The 19,769-nt window shown below is 39.9% G+C and overlaps 1 protein-coding gene across 1 annotated transcript in view; it reads right to left on the minus strand.

Annotated features, from left to right (window-relative positions):
• Positions 1-1,159: 1,159 nt before the first annotated feature.
• LOC140229950 (uncharacterized) overlaps positions 1,160-19,769 on the minus strand; it is a 37,309-nt gene continuing 18,699 nt past the window's right edge. The window contains exons 15-19 of the mRNA XM_072310150.1: positions 18,837-19,104; positions 14,213-14,270; positions 2,733-2,865; positions 2,041-2,112; positions 1,160-1,292 (exon numbers count right to left, since the gene is read on the minus strand). Of these exons, the coding sequence (XP_072166251.1) occupies positions 1,185-1,292; positions 2,041-2,112; positions 2,733-2,865; positions 14,213-14,270; positions 18,837-19,104 (639 nt within the window). The 3' untranslated portion in view covers positions 1,160-1,184. The remainder of the gene's footprint in view (positions 1,293-2,040; positions 2,113-2,732; positions 2,866-14,212; positions 14,271-18,836; positions 19,105-19,769) is intronic.

The raw sequence follows: 19,769 nt of genomic DNA on the forward strand, positions 1-19,769 counted from the left end.
TCTGGACGTAAGATTACAAACTACACATTGTAAAAGTGGACATTTTTGCAGTGTTGGGTATTTAGTGCTATTAGCACAAACCAGAAACTAGCATGGAAATAAAAGCATGCGAATATATTTGACTGCCATAATAATTATGTTTCAGTAGTTAATGTCTTGATTCTGTGGAATTTAAAACATGCAAACCTCATCTTATCCGGCCGAGCGTGAAGAATTACTCGCAAGACAATATATCCACTTTTACAGTAACAGGAAACCACACCATAACTCCTAGTGGGCCAACTACATTTGAAAAGGGGCTTTTTAATATCACTACTGGGCCCTGTTTCATACAGCTGTTCGTAAAGTTACGAATGACTTACGAGCGACTGGTTGTCAGTTCTTGTGCTGAATTATGGAAATTCTGATCAGTATAGCACATCAGAACTGATCACCAGTCGCTCGTAAGTTGTTCGTAACTTTACGAACAGTTTTATGAAACACCCCCCAGGGCACTGTTGCATAAAACTGTGGTATCTGTATAATCAGCGACAAGTTGGCAATCAATGCTCACCATCAGTGATTACTTGGCTTTGATTGGCTCTGGAATAGTGTTGCTATGGTAGTTACCACTGATTTCACAGTTGACTCTAACTGCAAATTTACCACAGTTTTATGCAGCAGTGTCCAAGTCTCGAGTCATCGTGGCTGGGTAGTGGAATGGCCTACACGTAGGCAGTGCCCCGCTGAAAAGATAACTCAATGTATTGAGCGAGGCTGGCCAGAAAATACAATGTACATCAATAACTGCACCAGTTTACTAAATTGACCACTAGTAAGTACATCGGGCTATTAAACAGGCCAACAAGGGTAAAGGGTGGGGAAAGCCAGTGAGTACAAGAGTAAATGTCACACAAATAAGTAAATAAATAAAGATGGGGGAGACAGAGTCATAAATTATCAAAATCATGAAACCCGTTTTCTCTTTTTTTTTTTTTTCATAAAATTATACAAACACACATGTAACTGTAAAAACAGAATTGTCATTTAAAACATTTTGGTGGTAACCAATCATTCTGGATGAAAATGCCACACATTCAAACAACAATTGAAACTCTATTCTCTAATGTCGCCAGGACACCATGTGGTATGCCACTTTACAGGAGAAGAGACAAAAGTAATCAAATGGGGAAATGATGTTCCTGCTACCGGCTCGTCACGGCCCCGTTACCGCCGCTGCCCGTGATTGGTGGATTTGGAATGATGTCACAGATGACAAAGCCTTCTGCCTGGAATGCACTCTTCAGCTCAGCCTGGGAACAGAGACACAACGGGAAGGAAAGACAAGATAAGATGACTGTTGTATGCCACTTAAGCTGAGAAACACAGTGCGCAGGGGCAACTAGATATTTCTTTATCATTCATTATCGCTAGGGCATCCGTTTTTGTTTTTGTTTTGTTTTATTCTGTTCTTTCAAATCTTTGAGGTGGAGTCCCGAGTATACTTGGGCAGGGGTCTATGAGAAACGCGTGTTGTAGCAAAATCAGCCCATCCTCGACTGGTTAAGACTATCATCCCTGGGGGGACAAGATCTTGTATGAGGTATGAGAGTTTTTCTTCAATCTGTCTGCTCTCTGTATAAATGAAATGTGTAAGATTGCAACTGCTGATCTACATATATACATAAGGAACATGTTGAAAAAACGGAACCAGCAGGGAATAGAACCTGTCACCTACTATGTATAACATAACAATGTCAGAATTTCGGAGCTTGGGTACATGTATTTGTTCCAAGTTCTTTGTGTCACTGCCAGCAACCAGGGATAGCCTCGTGGTAGTGTCGCTGCCTGGAAAGCGGTAGATGACAGGTTCGATTTCTACTGGTTCCTTTTTTTCCGACATGTTTGTTAATGATTCAACAAACTCTATAAGAAACAGAAAGTAATTGTTTTACCCTCTACCAGACATGGTTGATCAAATGATTACGATGAAATATTGCAACCGATTACATTTAATCACTAAGCATAAAAGAATATCAAGTGAAACCTGTAAAGACTCACCAATTTGTCACTGTCTGGACACATGCCTATTACAGCACCCCCACTGCCAGAGAACTTGGCTGAGGAACCATACTAAATGGGTAGAATTAAACCCCAAGCACAAATATTAATTGATTTAAATCTATAAGACAGGAAAATCCTCAACAACATCATACACAAACACACACACAAAAATACACATAAAAAAGTGCTTTTCATTGTCTTTAATTCTGTAATGGTCCAACATTCACACACACAAAGAATGAAGGACATGATTTACAGAATAACAATATTCCTATAGCTTCCACAGTTATAGTCTGATTTTTAATGAAGCATCTCCTACCATTCTGCATTATAGCACAAAGAGTGCCAAGAAGGCGTGTCTGCACAGCAATGCACCTTGTGCATCGTGTGGATAGATTATGCGAATGACAGACATTATGTATGCCGTGTTGGTGGGCGTGTCTCCAAGATTACAGTCTTTTCATTAATGTCAACTTTACAAACATGGCGTGAAATTGAACAAAAGCTGATTCAAAACACCTTTATTTTCTTAGGTCTGTGCCATCAGCAATTTGTAAAACAAGACTCCGCTGTTCATAAATTGTTGAAACAAATTGTAATAATACTCTTGTATATCCACTATTAATGGAAGAGAGATGGAAGAGATAAAATATCATTATAATCATCATCACATATCAAGCATTTCATACCTGTTTTGCGAGTTCCACCATCCTCAGGTTTTCCGGCCCGATGACCTTGTCGCCGTACATCTGTCGCCGGAGGTCAAAGTTGGCATTCATCAGTCGCATGAGTTCAGTGTGGTTCCCTGATTCAAGAGCTTTCCTGAGCGTAAAAGACAGTAACAAGAAATATTTGGAGAAAATTATAAAAAAGCTTCTATATCTGAATTGGTTGGGGGGGGGGGGGGGTGGATGGGTGTGGGAGGATGTCTTTCTTCCTTTTCTCACAGTATCAAAAAAAGAGTTTCAGCATTTAAATCAAGCTGTAAATCATGCAATCTGCTGCATACTAAATGTAACATTTTGGCTTATTCTGATTTAAAAAACAAGGCTCAAGATGTGAAACTCTCTTTTTTTATGTTTACAGGATATCTGTTCAGAAAGCAAGAGATTATTAAGCCGAGGGGTGAAGGGTAAGGGATGAGTTTTCTTCAATCTGTCTACCTCTGCAATCATGAAATTTGTAAGATCACAACTGCTGATCTATAATTTTGAATTTTCTGACATGTTTGTTAAAATTATAGAACAGCAGTTGCAATCTTACAACTTGAATTTGTAGAGGGAGACAAATCAAAGAAAACTCACACCTCGAAATCCATTTTTTTTCTTTCCATGTATTTTTTTTTTTTTTTTTTTTTTGGGGGGGGGGGTTACTTGGGGGAGTCATCTTGTTAAGGCATGAAAAAAGCTTGACAGGCTTGTGAGCACGAGAAAGACCCCCAAGGCGTGAGTATCACAACTAATGGTTGAGAATTGGTACAGGTGTGCATACATTGGTGGAAACAAGGCTGATAAAAACAAACAAACAGTGCAAACATAATTATTTGTGCAGGTTCTCTTGCAAGTGTGAAAACTCTCAATGTATTCCAAGTGATACTCCACACATACAACCCTCAGCCCTGGATGGGCTGACTGCAGAAAACTTGGACGTAGGCCTTAAAACGAGACCACTGCAGCAAATCAGTTGACGCATCGAACCGAAAGTCTGTCATGAATTAATGTTGCTGACATACCGTACCATGTGATCGCACAAACTCATTAGGAATCATACATGCGACTTCCCTGATCTCTGCTGAATCATGCGCAATGTGTCACAAGGGGCGGAAAGAGAAAAAAAAGTTGCCGGGAAACAAGGGAAACGGAAAAAGAGGTGGGGGGATGGGGATAGGGTGGGGGGTGGGGAAGGGGGAAAAACATTTTCACTGCATCCTGCACTGCACCAACAGAGGTAATTTGGAGCCCCAGGGCAGCTCAGGGAACATAACACAATAGGTATCGACTATGACTAAAGAAACTGTTTGCAATAATCATAAATGCATTTTAAAGCTGCCCCGTTGCGGTCGTTTGGAGGTGACAATTGACAATCCCCACTGAATTTGATTTGTCAGTGCTGTTGATTGTCACATGTGAAGTGTTATCAATGTGGACTAAGTCAACAATTAAACAACAACAACAAAAAACAAACATACGTATAGAAGATAAAAAACCTTTTCTATCAAACCATTCTTGAGCTGCGATGACAGAGCCTACCCTCAAATTGTGACAGTCCCATCTATAAGGAGAAAATCCACTCTATGGCTCCATGCAAAAGCCTTCCTGTGCCAGGGACTATGGACAGTGTGTACAATACCAGGGGCGGATCCAGGAATTCTGTAAAGGGAGGGGGGGGAGGGTTGGGTTGCCCCCCCCCCCCCCCCCCCCCCCCCCCCCTGGATCCGCCACTGAATGCTAAGGGGTAATCTGTGCTACTCAGCACTAAAAGCAGACAAGGGGTTAAGTTGACTTAAAAATTATAAAAAAAAACTAGAAATGTCGCTACGGTGACTGGTATGCCTCCGCCATAATGCATGGTTCTCCTGATAGGTCTATAGTATACAAATGATGCACAGGATAGAGTGTGTTAGTGAAGGTGCGGCGCGCTCGAGAGTATTGACAATGGTGCGACATGCACGAGGCGCAGCTCCAAAGAGGCGCAGCTCCAAAGAGGCGCAGTTCCAAAGAGAATCACTGTTACGTAGAACATGCATAAATATGTATTAGTTTCATGATGATACCTTGAGTTACTTTCGAGATATGGAGGAAAAAGTGCAATTTAGCACTTTCACTTGACCTTTTGACCTTTGACCTTTTGGCAAGAAACTTCCCACAGAATATATATTGGGTAATACATGCATACTTGTACATCAAGTAAAAAAAAAATCCTTCAGGCATTGCATAAATACAAGGAAAGTAGTGATATTTTGAGGAGTTGACCTTGACCTTTGACCCCCTGACCTTTGACCCATGACCCCCAACTTCCCTAGACAATCACTGCCTATCGGTACATGTTCCATGAAGATACCTTGAACCATTTGCGAGATATGGAGAAAAACATGAAATTTCAACCTTTTTTTCACAAAATAACCTGTGACCTTTGACCTTTGACCCAGTGACCCTAAAATCCAAACAAAGTATTATCCCCCCAGGATATACCCTCATACCAAGTTTGATGTAAAACCACCACACGGTTCTTGAGATATCACCAAAAACAAAACGGGACGGACGTACGGACGTATGTACGGACGGACGGACGGACGACCCGAAAACATAATGCCTCTGGCCACTTCGTTGCCGGAGGCATAAAAAGGAAAGAAAGAAATAAAAAGTCAAACAAAACAGATGTTCTATGTTCCATTGATACGAAGATACACTGTATATCAATAATGTTATGGAATTTGCAGTTTTTACTCTTACGAAATGTTGACAAAATCCCCTATCAATTGAATATGCAAATGAGATATTGATGAAAAGGTCATATTCCATCAGTTGTATTTGCTCATAAATCATTATATTTCTTGCTTGTAGTAAATTTACAAAAAAAAACAAACAACTATTTGTACTTCTATCAAATTATTTCAAATGTATGATGTTCTAGAAACAAAACTGGTTTTAATACAATAGTGACTCAATTAATGTCAAAGTATGTCTTTTACATTCATTATGTAATTTACTGTGTAGGAAAATGCAATCGTGATTTGATATTTCTTATTCCCCAAAATGTCAAGATTTGAAATACTTTTTTTTTTCTCTATGAACTACTTCATTGAGACGCACACTGTTGTTTTGATGTCACTTCTTTAAAAAAAGGAAGCCTACATGAACATGGACTGTAGTCACTGTAATGAATTGTGTTTTCGCTGCCAAGTGCCTATCGTAGGCCTAGAGGTCACACGACTTTACTACTACATGTATAAAGACGTGGTGAAGCTCAATGTACACGTAGTAGGTGCTAGTGTGTAATCTTTGACTTCCCTTTTCCTTGTATCCGCTATTCTCTTTGTCGATAAGGTATCGCTTCCGAGTAGCTTTCAAGGACATCCAGGCATTCAATCTGCACATTAAATGGAGATCCGCAATGACCTGTTCACCAACCCCCCCTCCAAATTTCTGATTAATCTGCCCTCTAAATTTCTGCTTTGTCTGCCATCCAAATGTACACACACTCTCTGCTAATTTTGGAACTCATACGCCCACTACCTGCCCTCTGGGGGCGACAGCTTGCCAAGCTTGCGTCTGACATGATCGTTGGAGTTCAAACAGAGAGAACAAAATCAACCCTACCAAGTATCAGTGGCGGATCTAGAGGGGGGCGCAACCGGCGCACGCCTCCCCTTTATTTTTCATTAAAAACAAAAGAAATAAAAAGTAACAAATGAAATGAAACCCGGAAGTGGCACCAGGAATATCAGTTGCACCCCCCTTTACAGAATTCCTGGATCCGCCCCTATAGTATGTAGACAAAACTACCTGGGGGCTGCTTCAGTCCCTAAACACTACAATAAAATTGAATCCTACGAAAGTTCAATTCAACTAATCTTCAGGACAATTTTGGGATCAATCAGTTCTCAGAAAGAAGGAACTGTTTAAATATCTGGCACTGGGCTTATCCTTGTTTGGCTCGATATAGTTCCCATGTTTGTGAAACAGGGCCCAGGTGTAGCAGCCACGAGAACTTGCCAATGGCAGTCTAGGGAGATTTGAATCCGTTGTCCTGCTAATTTTTGCCTTGTAGATTTAAAATATGAAACACATCAAGGTACAATTAATAACCTTACCCCTAACCCCTACAATACACATTTATGTTTGCTAACACACACAAAAAAAAAAAGTAGAAAAAAAAATGAGGGGAACACTATGACAATGAGTACAGTCATGACAATGCTAACCCGATTCACACTGTAAAATATGACAATGTGTACAGTGTGAAATATTCTGCCCAAATCACACAGGATATTTTAGTGCTTGAGTATTAATGAAGATGCTTCCCCATCCCACGTACATTGTATGTACACAGGAAAATGTGTTTTTGATTGCAAAGACGTATCCCCCAGTCACACTTTAAAGGATTGTGATGAGTAAATTTTACCCTAAACGCTTGCCAATATCCCAGTGAGAGAGATGACAGTATGTCTTACAAATGTTTGGCTAGTCATATCATGCACAACCACAATGGTTGTGGCTGAGCTTATCCAAATCACAAGATAAAGATTTTACTGTGAGCAGTGGATAAGGACAGGCTTGTGCGAGTTAAACTACAAAACATTCATGACAATTTATGTGGTTGTAGAGACTCTGGCCCAAATTACATAATTAAAAATGAAAAATAATGTGTTCCGGCCATGGTATGCTGGCCCAAATCTAAGAGATACAATGTGTCACGCTAAGAGATACGCCAAGACTGTTACAGATAAAATGCCATTGAAATCACCTTGTAAAAGATGGCCGTGTGTATAATCTGGAGGATGGGGCCTACAACTCAATGCAAATCACATTTGTATACAATATAGAACAATGAGTTCAGCTTAAAGGATGCTTGCCAAAAGTCAATAACACACAGACACAGGTGACGGCACAGTAGCAGCTGACGGCCAACGTGTTAGACCTGTTCAGATGGCGGATTTATGGAAACACAAAAAATAGCCAGAATTAGAAATCTGGGAAAGGTCTGAAACGGGTGCCAAATTCATCACTGCAGACTGTCACCAGCTTTTGTAATGTGACAAATGAGAGTGCAGGATTTACTGTTAATTCGTTCTGACATTCTCTGTGGAGATGTGTATGACCCAAGTTTGTATACATGTCTAGTTATGTGTTTATACAGTAATCTACATCATCACAAAAGGCCAAGAGAGGTGTCTCTACCGAGTTAGGTAACAAGAATCAAGTGTTCACACTTCTGGGTCATCTACGTCGATTGAAGCAGAGTACCTCATGAAACAAAGGGCTAATTGTGCAGAGAAACAACTGTGAAGAGGGCCAATGGGAACATGCAGCCTATTTCTGTCGCCGACTCGCGGCGTGATGCATGCGAATGGGAAATGAGAGTTGTCATATGCGGGACGCGGCGACATCGCAGCGACGCCTTCGTGGGGGCCGGCGGCGGCGTGCTTGTCTCACCGCAACGACACACACACTCTCTCCCCCCCCGAGCGTTCTGTCCTTAGCCAAGACACATGCTCCGAGGGACAATGGTGGGGTTTAGACGCCGACTGCACTTGCCTCACAACGCGCATCACAGGGAGGCACGAGTCTCTCACACCCCCCTCCCTCCGCTCGACTTCCACGTTCACTACTTTAAAGTGGCAACTTGTGGCTGGTGAGTCACACAGGAAGACAAACTGCAAAGGACCCCAGCAACGAGCGAAGGAACAATGACTGCATACTGCCGATGCATTGACAAGCACTCATATTGGTAGTCATCGACTGCAGGTGCATATTAAAAACAGTCATCCACGTAGTAATATTAAACAAGAGCTGCAGTCATACACTTGTAGCTAGTTACGATGGTTGAGAGAGAGGCAGCGGCGGTATCAGTTGTTGTGATTGCATTATTAAAAGTTAGTAGCAGCCACAGCAACAATAAAGTAGAGCCAGCAAAAGTGGTATTGTGTTGGTGGCTTTACATTTACTGGTAACAGCAGTCATAGTGGCTCGGAGCTGTTGCAGTAGTTGTAATTAAAGAAGACGACTCTGAAGTAATAGTAGTATTAGGAGGAAGATTAGTAGTTTTTGTAGAAACAGCAATACACTGTTTCCATTTTAATATATTGAAATTGTATGCATACCTTTTAAACAAAGGTTGTTCTTGACAATGCCAAAGTTTGTCAGAGGCTTGTCCAACATAGCAACAAGTAATGTATGCAAACTCAATTCCAGTAATTGAATTTCATTTTAAAGAAGAGCAGGTTAATGGAATGGCTCATCTCTATGTTCTCGGGAATGAAACATCCATAAATTTGAATACATAATGAAAACACACATTTGTAGGAACGACATTTGCACTACTAGTAGTTGTGTAATTATCAGGGAATGAATAAAATTAAACTGCATTGAGAACATATTTTCACTTTAATATCAAAGAAACTTTCCTTCCATCTTTGTTTAATCTCCACTTCATCTCACTTCCTGTGATTTCTTTTATTTTTCATATGAAGGTAACAGCAACTGACAAACATACAAGGTTCGTGTCATCCGTCATGGTAAAATGGGGATCCGGATACTGCCAGGTACAACACATTTCACCGAAAGAGAACAATGCGGTTTCCCCCTGGCAAACTTTGGATTAGCATCATTAGCCATTTCCCCTTCCAGCGTCACTCTGTACAGACAATGATAATATGCTCTACAGGGTAAACTAAAGCTTTAAAGAGAGGATGCAGATGATGTGTGCTAGACAGCGACAGAAATAGTAATGACCGTCGTCTTCTAAAAATGAAGAATCGTCTTCTTAGAAGAAGAATGACATGAGATCGTAGATGTGTACTCTTTTGAAATAGACTTCGCATCGTTTCCGATCATTTGTAGTTTAAAAACTAATGATGTGATACACAAAACATAAACTGAAATTCTGCCAGCAGTTGTGTGTCTCCTAGATTGTACTTGGTCAGCAAACATTCGCTGGCATTACATACTTGTCTGCAATCCTGACTAAAAACAGACAGTTGTAGTTGTTTTCATTTAAAGGGACTGTACAGTACTGGTTGAGGTGGGGATTCATGTTTTGAACATTTCTAAGTGAGATAACGAGAAACCTCTTATGAAATATGAAAGAGCATGTAATTTTAAGAAGGATTCAATCTTCATTTGATGAAAATTGGTTTTCAAATGGCTGAGATATTCAAAAAAGTGATAATAATAAAAGGCGACAGGCCACGCCTTTTATTAGGATCTCTTTGTTTCACCTTGTTTTTAGATATCTCAGCCATTTCAAAACCAATTTTCATAAAATAAACTTTTGATACCCCCTAGAATTGCATGCTCTTTGACATCTCATAGAGTGGTTTCTGAATATCTCGCAAAATGTTAAAAGCAAATCCTCACCTCGACCAGAACTGTACATACCCTTTAATATGTATGATATTTAGCAGGAAAACACTTTTAATTGTTAAAGAAATCATTTAATCATTTAATTCATGGAAAAGTACCGATACCAAAATGTTGGCAAAAAGACAACTCTAGATATACTAAAATTGTTTTTCTTTTCAAGTTTTTGATTTTCTTTTGAAATTAGAAATCTCACAAGTCTATTTAATAGTCACTGGCAATATCTATCCCCCTCAACTCTACTTTTGCACTGAAAGACAATGTCACCCCCCCCCCCCCCCTGAAAAAAAAAGAAAATCATCAAAACGAAACATAACCACGCAAGGCAAACAAATACAAGACAAAATTCAAACAAAAATCTAAACTTTTAGAGGATACTACTTCAATGCAGTGTTCAAATACCAATTTGAAAATGATACCAACACATTTGCTTTTTTTTGGGGGGGGGGGGGGAGGTTGCAAACAGTGGATATTAATGATGATGTGGATCCTATTGGCTGAGAGCAATCACATGACTAGCCTTTCATTTCGCCTAACATGCTCAGCTGGCATACTGTAAAATGTTACTAATGACCGGTACCAACGACAACCTAGAGCTATCATTGCTCAAATACACGTCTCTGTTCATTCAGTTGGCTTGTTAGGAGTATAGGCCTACATGAACAGGCAAGATTTCATCGTTTCGTTGACTTGCAAAAATAGTGGGTGCACACTGGAATTTCATCAAAAAACAAGGATCTACTTCGTCATCTTATAAAACAAATAATGCACATCATTTTGTTCGGGCATTAGCAGAATTACCTACACTCGATACTTTCAAAAGAGCTCAAACACCTCAGCTGTCACCTCGGGTGTGTTTAACCCGCTGAAGACTAGTCGTGAGAATACTCTGGCAGGTGTCTATGGGAAATGTGTGTTATATCAAAATCAGCCTGTCCTCAACGGATTAATAATAGACTCTTCCGAATGTACCATGGGTGGTATTCTGAAATCCTTCCTAGGAAGAAATTTCTTCCTAAGTCAGGAGTTTTTGCTAAGTGGTATTCTGAAAATCTTCCTAAGTTTCTTCCCAAGTATCTTCCCAGCTCTTTCCTAAACTTTGGAAGAAATGCAAATGAGGACGAGATATGCAAATTTCTGACGTAGGAAAAAGTTGGTATTCTAGAATGCACTTACGAAAGGATTTCAGGAAGATATTTAGGAAAGCTCCACCCCTGTCCTAAGTATGTTGTTAAGATATAGCAAGCTGCAAAACACTGTGATTAGCGCTTTTATCACTCACTGCGTGCAACATGTACTTTGATGCGCAAAATGGGCATGAGAAAGGGGACATGCCGTGCACACATGTTTTTAACCCTATGTCATCGTAATATGCTATTGTCATTGGTTGGTTCCTTATGATACGGCATTTTGTATTGGCTTAAGAAGGATGTGGGCAGGGATAAGGATAGCCTAATTTGCATTAAGAAGTTCCTAAGAAAAATATTTCAGAATACCAATACTGTCATTCCTAGGCACTTCCTAAGTTTTTGACTTAGGAAGAAACTTAGGAAGATTTTCAGAATACCACCCCATGTGTGGGTAATTCTTACTATTACGCTCTTATCACTGATGATGTCTATTATATTCATAATAGCGCATAATGCTCTAAATCTTACATTGTACTTGAGTTCACACAGCGGTCGGCCAGCTGACTAAATCTGATTTGCACAACAAGCGGCGCATACAGGATGTGGCACTAACTGAGCAAAATGTGTGCCCTCAACAACACAATAGATGATAAACTAGTACAGATCTCTGAAACATTAACTAGGCACCCTGTCATTTCATACATGACATTTTACACACATGCACCCTACTTTCTATTTTGCCTCAGTGCTATTTTTTGTCTTTTGAGAAATGAAAACTGAACAGGTGGCATCATAATTTCATATTTGCGAGGATCACTAAATCTTAAAGAAGAAGGAGAAAAAAAGGAAATGTAGTTCCTCTCTGCTATACATGATTCTAGATATTTTTCTTTTCAGATATTCCCTGAAGTGGTTGAAAAACCCTAAATGAAAACAATAAACATTTCTACTATGTGTTCCAAAAAAAAAAAAAAAAAAAAGGTCAAGCAGAACAGTAACAGTTTCATTAAAATCAGACTAAAATAGGGGTATTATGGAATTTTCAGGTAAAGCATTATTATTAAGATTTTTTTTTAAAGACCAAACAGTGATAATTGGTCACATATGATATAAGAAACACAAGATGTTTATATTATTGCCTTGCATTAAGATATAAATAAAACTACACCTTTTATCAATAATTTAGCAACTTTATGGTCAACGCTGCCGTAGGAACTCGTGAACAATTATATGTGAAGGATATGACCTGTTCTTCTCAAATTCATTTCAAAATGGAAAGTTAGGGAAGACTTGCCTGTAAGCAAAGAAGTTTTTCTTGACTAAAACAATGCCTTTAACTAGCAGCCTTGTGATACATTGTAGGCGTCAATGTTCTTGTCATCTGTGCTAAGGAGCCCAAAATCTTCACTTACATTTCAATACACGTATGCAATTACTCATGTCGTAATCATCACCACAATCACTATGAGTTGCTTTATAGCTGGTAGCGTGTCTGCCTCACGACCCAAAGGAGCTGGGTTCGATTCCCGAGTCCCACTGAGCAATGTAGAGTGTAATCATACCATCCCCACAGGCCTCTATAGAAAGGCACAACACTCTGTCCCTCGGATAGGACATAAAATGGAGGTTCTGTGTGTGAGAGAGTCACAACTCATGCAAGCAAATGATCCTGCTTCATTTATTCATCACAAAGAGCAGGGTGTTTAACCCGGTGAAATGATCCCGTCTAACATCCAACTGGACCCCAAGGAAGACCAGCTATTGCAGCTGAATATGGGCTATCCAGCCATCTTCTCAGATGGAAATGAAACAAACTAAGAAACAACCATAGATGCAATTCTACCATCATTCTGATGAAACCTCATTGCAGTCAACGGCTTCATCGCATCATGCTTACAGTCACTTTTGCACACCAATCAACGTCATCATCATCATCATCGTCATCATCATCATCATCATCATCCATACTAGTATCTCAGCTGTTGCACATACAATTGTATCATCGAAATGTCCATTACAGGGCAGTTAAGTCCACCTGACTCTGTAGGAGGCTCACTGAGAATACAAACTATCTCTTCATGCTCTGATAAAGGAAAGTGACAGTCTCCAAGATTTCAGGATTTCCTTTTGTCTACCAAGATGTTTTTAACATACAATGTATGAATGTCTCCCTGGAAGCATTCTGTAATCTTCCTGAATTAGATGGATGAATCTTGGCAGCCCTGCAATTAACGTCACCATCATCACTAGCATTATCTCCCTCAAATATTATCATAGTCATCACTACCACCATTGCCATTACCATCATCACACCATCATCAGTATCATCATGACCATCATCAGCATCATTATCATCACCAACACCATCACCACCATCATTATAATTACCATGATTGTTATCACCATCAACATCACCATCACTACCAATCACCATCATCATCATCACCATCATAGTAATCACCATTATAGCAATCACCATTACCATCACCATCATCATCATCACCATCATCATCATCACCACCATCATCACCATCATTACCTTCATCACCATCTTCATCATTATTCCTACTGCAGCATCACCACCACCACCACCACCATCACCACTACCACCACCACCATCACCACCACCACCACCGCCATCGCCATCACAACCACCATCACCGTTACTGTCACCGTCACCGTCACCATCACCATTAACATCACCATCACCATCATCATCATCATCATCATCATAACTATTGCAAGAAACCACCACCATCACCACCATGTGACAGGACCAAAGACAGAGTTCATTTCGCAGCATCACTCATTCTGTTACTGTATTTCAGTACATTTCAAATATCTTCAGATTGTCTGATGACAAGCTCTGGATGAGGTGATAAAACATACATGGATCAGCGCCAAGAGAAACCTTTACGTTGCATAATTCCAGTCAATAGAGGGCAGCATTGTCCTTACCTGCACTGATCTGTCAGATCAGCAAACTTCTGCATTCCAGCCACGACTTCTGGGTCCCCTACACAGTGGAAAAGGGAGATGAAGATAATATTGCATTGACTTTCACTGTTTTTCATCGTATCAAACGACATCAAATGACGTCAAACAAATTACATTTAATTACATCAAATCACATATCATGTCAAATCATATCAATCTATACTATCATATCATGCAACAATACCCGGGGGTGTACCAAACCAAATCATACATTACAAATCATATATCATGGTGATCATAAATGATAACATGTAAACGACTCGTATATCATGTCATTTGTCAAATATCATAACTTGGATGTGTGGAAATTAAAACATAAAGTCTGGCGTATGACTCCAGGCACTTAATCCAAAAATTCACCTGGGCAGAATTACAATTGAAGTTCAAGAACGAATACCAGTTTTCAAATTGACTGAAATTCTATGGAGTAACTTCTTTCAAATAAACACCGTTACTCCAAGAACTCATCAAATATATTGCAATGACAAAGACATTACCCAATGAATGGTGATATGCCAAATTGATAACCACATATGAATGGATATTGGATAAAAAAGGGATTTTCCTATGCTTCACCAATGGGCCTTTTATATCCAAGCAAAAAAAAAAGAAAAAGAAAAAAAAGGACTGTGATCGCGCTTCTATGAGATATCCCCAAGAATGCAACTCATGCAAGTAATAGGGATATATTATTTGAAACCATTTCATTTCTCTTAATCATTTTTGCTTTATTAATTTGAAAAATTTTGTGCAGTTCTGCACTTGAGCAAACTATGCAAAATTGTGAAGCTGTTGATTGAGCTGGGTGTGTGAACACTGCACACAAAAAGTTAAAATCTGAATTTAAAAAAAAAAAAAAGGAAGAAGAGACCACCATGTGAGGCGTTTGGAAAATCTACTAGCCCTCAAATGGCTCTGACTGGGTCTTGAAACATAGGGAATAGTCATCATGTGTCCAGCAACAAAGCAATCACTCATTATTACTGCTGTCCCAGATCTAAAAGTGGAACTAGACAAAGCTGAATATGAATGAATACCAGCAGATCCTCTTGAAAGAATGAATCTTACACTGAAGAGGATATTCATAAAATTTGTACTAGCATTATACGGACAACATAATAGGTTTTTTTTTTTTTTTTTTTTTGATAGTTTTGGTGGGAACACCATTTGAAAGCAAGAAATGATCAAACAAAGGGGTGAAGGTTGAGGTGTGAGTTTTCTTCAATTTGTCTCCCTCTACAAATGAAATTTGTAAGATAACAACTGCTGATCTATAAATGAAAAAAAAAAATGTCAGAAAAAGGAACCATGGGACTCAAACCTGTCATACTGCTTACTTCCTTGCTTTCATCAATGCCATGTCCGCCTTGGAATACTTAATATAACAATGTCGAAATTCTGCCCCCCCCCCCCCCCCCCACCCCCCACGGAAGAAAGCAGTAACTGCACAGCTGCTGAGCTGAGATAAATGCGATTTTGTGTTTTTTGCAGATTCTTTAAAAACACAGAAACATTCAAAAATAATTTTGTGGTATGATTATGCACCATACCTAGTTGTCTAACAATACCTAGGAAAAAATTATGTTTCCGTTATTTTTTAAATGTTATTTAGGAAAATGCAGTTACTGCGGTGGCTCACCCTTGATTCTGGGTAGTTTCCCCACGGAAAAAAGCAGTAACTGCAGACGGCCAGGAGTCTGCTGTTTTCCCCATGGAAACAAGGAAAAGTAGAAATTACGCGGTGCGTAATATATGTCCCCGCCGGAAGTAGCATTTTGTAGCAAAATGTGCGATATAGGTAAAAAATCAAGGTCAAAGGTCAAAGATGTCAAAGGTCAAAATTCTGTGTAAAAGTTTTGAAGCCCTCACCTAGTGCCATCACATAAAGCAAACGGAATCGAAATCGGGTTAGAAATGGCGAAGGAGTAGCATTTTATAGCCAATGTACAATACAGGTCAAAAATCAAGGTCAAAGGTCAAAGAAGGCAAAGGTCAAAATTCTGTGTAAAGTTTTGAAGCCCTCACCTAGTGCCATCACATAAAGCAAACGGAATCGAAATCGGGTTAGAAATGGCGAAGGAGTAGCATTTTGTAGCCAATGTACAATACAGGTCAAAAATCAAGGTCAAAGGTCAAAGAAGGCAAAGGTCAAAATTCTGTGTAGAGTTTTGAAGCCCTCACCTAGTGCCATCACATAAAGCAAACGGAATCGAAATCGGGTTAGAAATGGCGAAGGAGTAGCATTTTGTAGCAAAATGTACAATATAGGTCAAAAATCAAGGTCAAAGGTCAAAGAAGGCAAAGGTCAAAATTCTGTGGAGAAGTTTTGAAGCCCTCACCTAGTGCCATCACATAAAGCAAACGGAATCGAAATCGGGTTAGAAATGGCGAAGGAGTAGCATTTTGTAGCAAAATGTACAATATAGGTCAAAAATCAAGGTCAAAGGTCAAAGAAGGCAAAGGTCAAAATTCTGTGTAGAAGTTTTGAAGCCCTCACCTAGTGCCATCACATAAAGCAAACGGAATCGAAATCGGGTTAGAAATGGCGAAGGAGTAGCATTTTGTAGCAAAATGTACAATATAGGTCAAAAATCAAGGTCAAAGGTCAAAGAAGTCAAAGGTCAAAATTCTGTGTAGAAGTTTTGAAGCCCTCACCTAGTGCCATCATATAAAGCAAACGGAATCGAAATCGGGTTAGAAATGGCGAAGGAGTAGCATTTTGTAGCAAAATGTACAATATAGGTCAAAGGTCAAGGTCAAAGGTCACGACTGAAATTCTAAGTAGAAGTTTCAAAGCTCCCTTGTAGTGCTATCATATAAGCAAACAGAATCGAAATTGGCTCATAAATGACAGAGAAGTAGCAAATTGAAGATTTTGATCACACACGGACGCACACACGGACACACGGACGGACACACGGACAGACGGACGGACGGACACACGGACACACACACGTACGGAGCCCGTTTCATAGTCCCCTGCTCGAACTCGTTCGGCGGGGACAAAAAGCAGTAACTGCACATGTCACATGACCATAGGAGGAGAACTGTTACCACCACCAGGTTATAAAGTTCTTCTACTTTATGGTTAGTCTAGATCTATAAGATCTAGGACCTAACGCTTGACCTAGACTAGGTCTTGTCGATTGAATGGCATTCTGTGTAAAAATAAGGTAGGCCTACATAGGCCTATCCTAACTGAACTTTTGGAGTGCCCGGCCTGGCCCCTGACACATGACCCTGGACTAACGTTAGACAATAAAGTCAAGTCTCTTCGTCTTGGATCCTAGTCGAACTCTGACATTACACTTAAGCTAGACTACAGATCTATGCCCAATGTTAGTGCTAGACCTAGATCTATTACGTTAGATTAGGCCTACTGACATTTTGTCTAACACTTAACAGTTAACAATAGATTAGACTCTAGATCTAACCAGTTACTCTGTAACGTTACATCTGGTAGACCTAACTTTATAGGGCCTGCATCTAACGTTAGACTAACGTTAGTGTATTAATACTAGTGCTCATCTCCCTTCAATATATTTTCAGCTCACCTAGATTTTCTGGTTCTGGCCAAAGCCATGGCTACCATGACTTTTCCTCTGCAATTCATGATAGATTTACAGGCATGCCTGGACCGCAGAAACTGTGTGACAGCATGGTTAGCACTGGCATGATCACTCAGACTGTACCAAACCTGCAATACTGTGCAAGTGATGACTGCGATGTGATGCAATGTTTAGCTAGTTACTGTATGCTGTAGAATTTATGCGCATGCAGCTAGCTGCACGCGTATTCTGCACTCTGAGCGCGCTGAGTCTGCCAGGTTTGCTAGTCTCCAGAAAGAAGCTTTTTCTACAACTTGTCATATGATTCCCTGCGGGCAGAGTCAAGTTACTGATGAAACAATCTGTTTATATCTACTCCCCTAAATTATGGAAGAAACTGCTGTTTACATTGTTTAAAAAAAAATAGTAGAAAAAATAAATGGTATTAGGGAAAAAAATATACAGGAAGGACTATACAGAGTCTGAATGATTAGACTAAATTGTTAGTTACTGCTTTCTTCCGTGGGCTTTGTTAGTTACTGCTTTCTTCCGTGGGGAAACTTGCAAAGTTGAATCAACTGGATGCAGTTACTGCTTTTTGCAAAAGTGAAAATTGCATTTTTAGTCACTTTCATTATTTTTTTTTTGCAAACCTGACCTATTAACATTGGAGAGCATTGGGTAAACTATTCATTTTTGCAAAAAAGTAAACATTCATAAAAATGTCAGTTACTGCTTTTTTCTGTGGGGGGGGGGGGGGCAGAATTTCAGAGCTTGGATATTTGTTTAAGTTCATCCTGTCACTACTGGTAACCACGGACAGCCTGGTGGCAGTGTCGCTGCCCGGAAAGCAGTAGATGACAGGTTCAAGTCCCACTGGTTCCTTTTATTCCCCAACATGTTTGTTAAATCATAGATCAGCAGTTGCAATCTTACAAATTGCATTTGTAGAGGGAGACATACTGAAGAAAACTCACACCTCGGGAACATCATTAATTGCTAAAATTTATTCTTTGAAATGGGGAGTGTGGACCTACCTGCATTCCACCTTTCTCTCACTGTATTGTGTATCCTGCCCGAGTCACTGGGGTTCCTGATGTAGGCCAGCCACAGACTGGGCACTAGATCCAGGTCCAGGTACTGGTACTCCCCATGGCCCAGGGCCTCAAGCTTGGCCCTGGAGAAGTCCATGTAGACGGCCCCCTGGTAGACCTGGATCACACGGTCCTGAAGCCCGGCGTTGATGAAGAGCTCATCGATCTCGACGTTGAGGATGAACTGCGGCTGGAGTTGTTTGGGCAGGTCCTGTTGGGTGGGAAGGCAGTTCCAGAAATTGTTGCCAATATGAAAACAATCAATACAATAATGATGATAACTCTTTATCATTTCTTTATTCTGATATAGTGAGAAACGTAAAAGAGCAACATAATTGTAACGGTTTTTAGGTTCTCCTTGTACTATTTGATTCACTCATGCGACTGTACATGTATGTCTCATCACCCTGAAAGCAATGGTCGAATTAGACATGGCACACCCCTGGCACAGATAAAATATAACATGGAACTCTCTTCAAAGGAATCAAATTCAAGGGAAGCTACAGGAGATATTTCTTGAAGCCTGGTGCAATGTTTGTTTCAAGAGAATCTTTTTTCCAACTTCTATATTGCAGACTTTAAATTACTAAAATCAGATAACCAAAGGAGGAAAGGGGGAGAGAAAACATCCAATAGTCTGCAGTCCCACTGAGGAAGAAAACACGAGGAGTAACCAAATGAAGATGACTTCTTTGTAACTTTGTTACTTTCTGCGTCTGGTAATACCAAAATACATGAAATAATGAATACAATTTCTCAGTCTGCGGGACACTGCATGCTGAGTTTCAACATCACCCTGCAACGTCTTGGTACACGCAAATAGAGCTGTAATTTTACCACACATATCACTGATCATGACACTCAAATTGGTTGTCT

This window comes from Diadema setosum, chromosome 6, assembly GCF_964275005.1.
Source record: "Diadema setosum chromosome 6, eeDiaSeto1, whole genome shotgun sequence".
In the NCBI taxonomy this organism is placed as follows: Eukaryota; Metazoa; Echinodermata; class Echinoidea; order Diadematoida; family Diadematidae; genus Diadema; species Diadema setosum.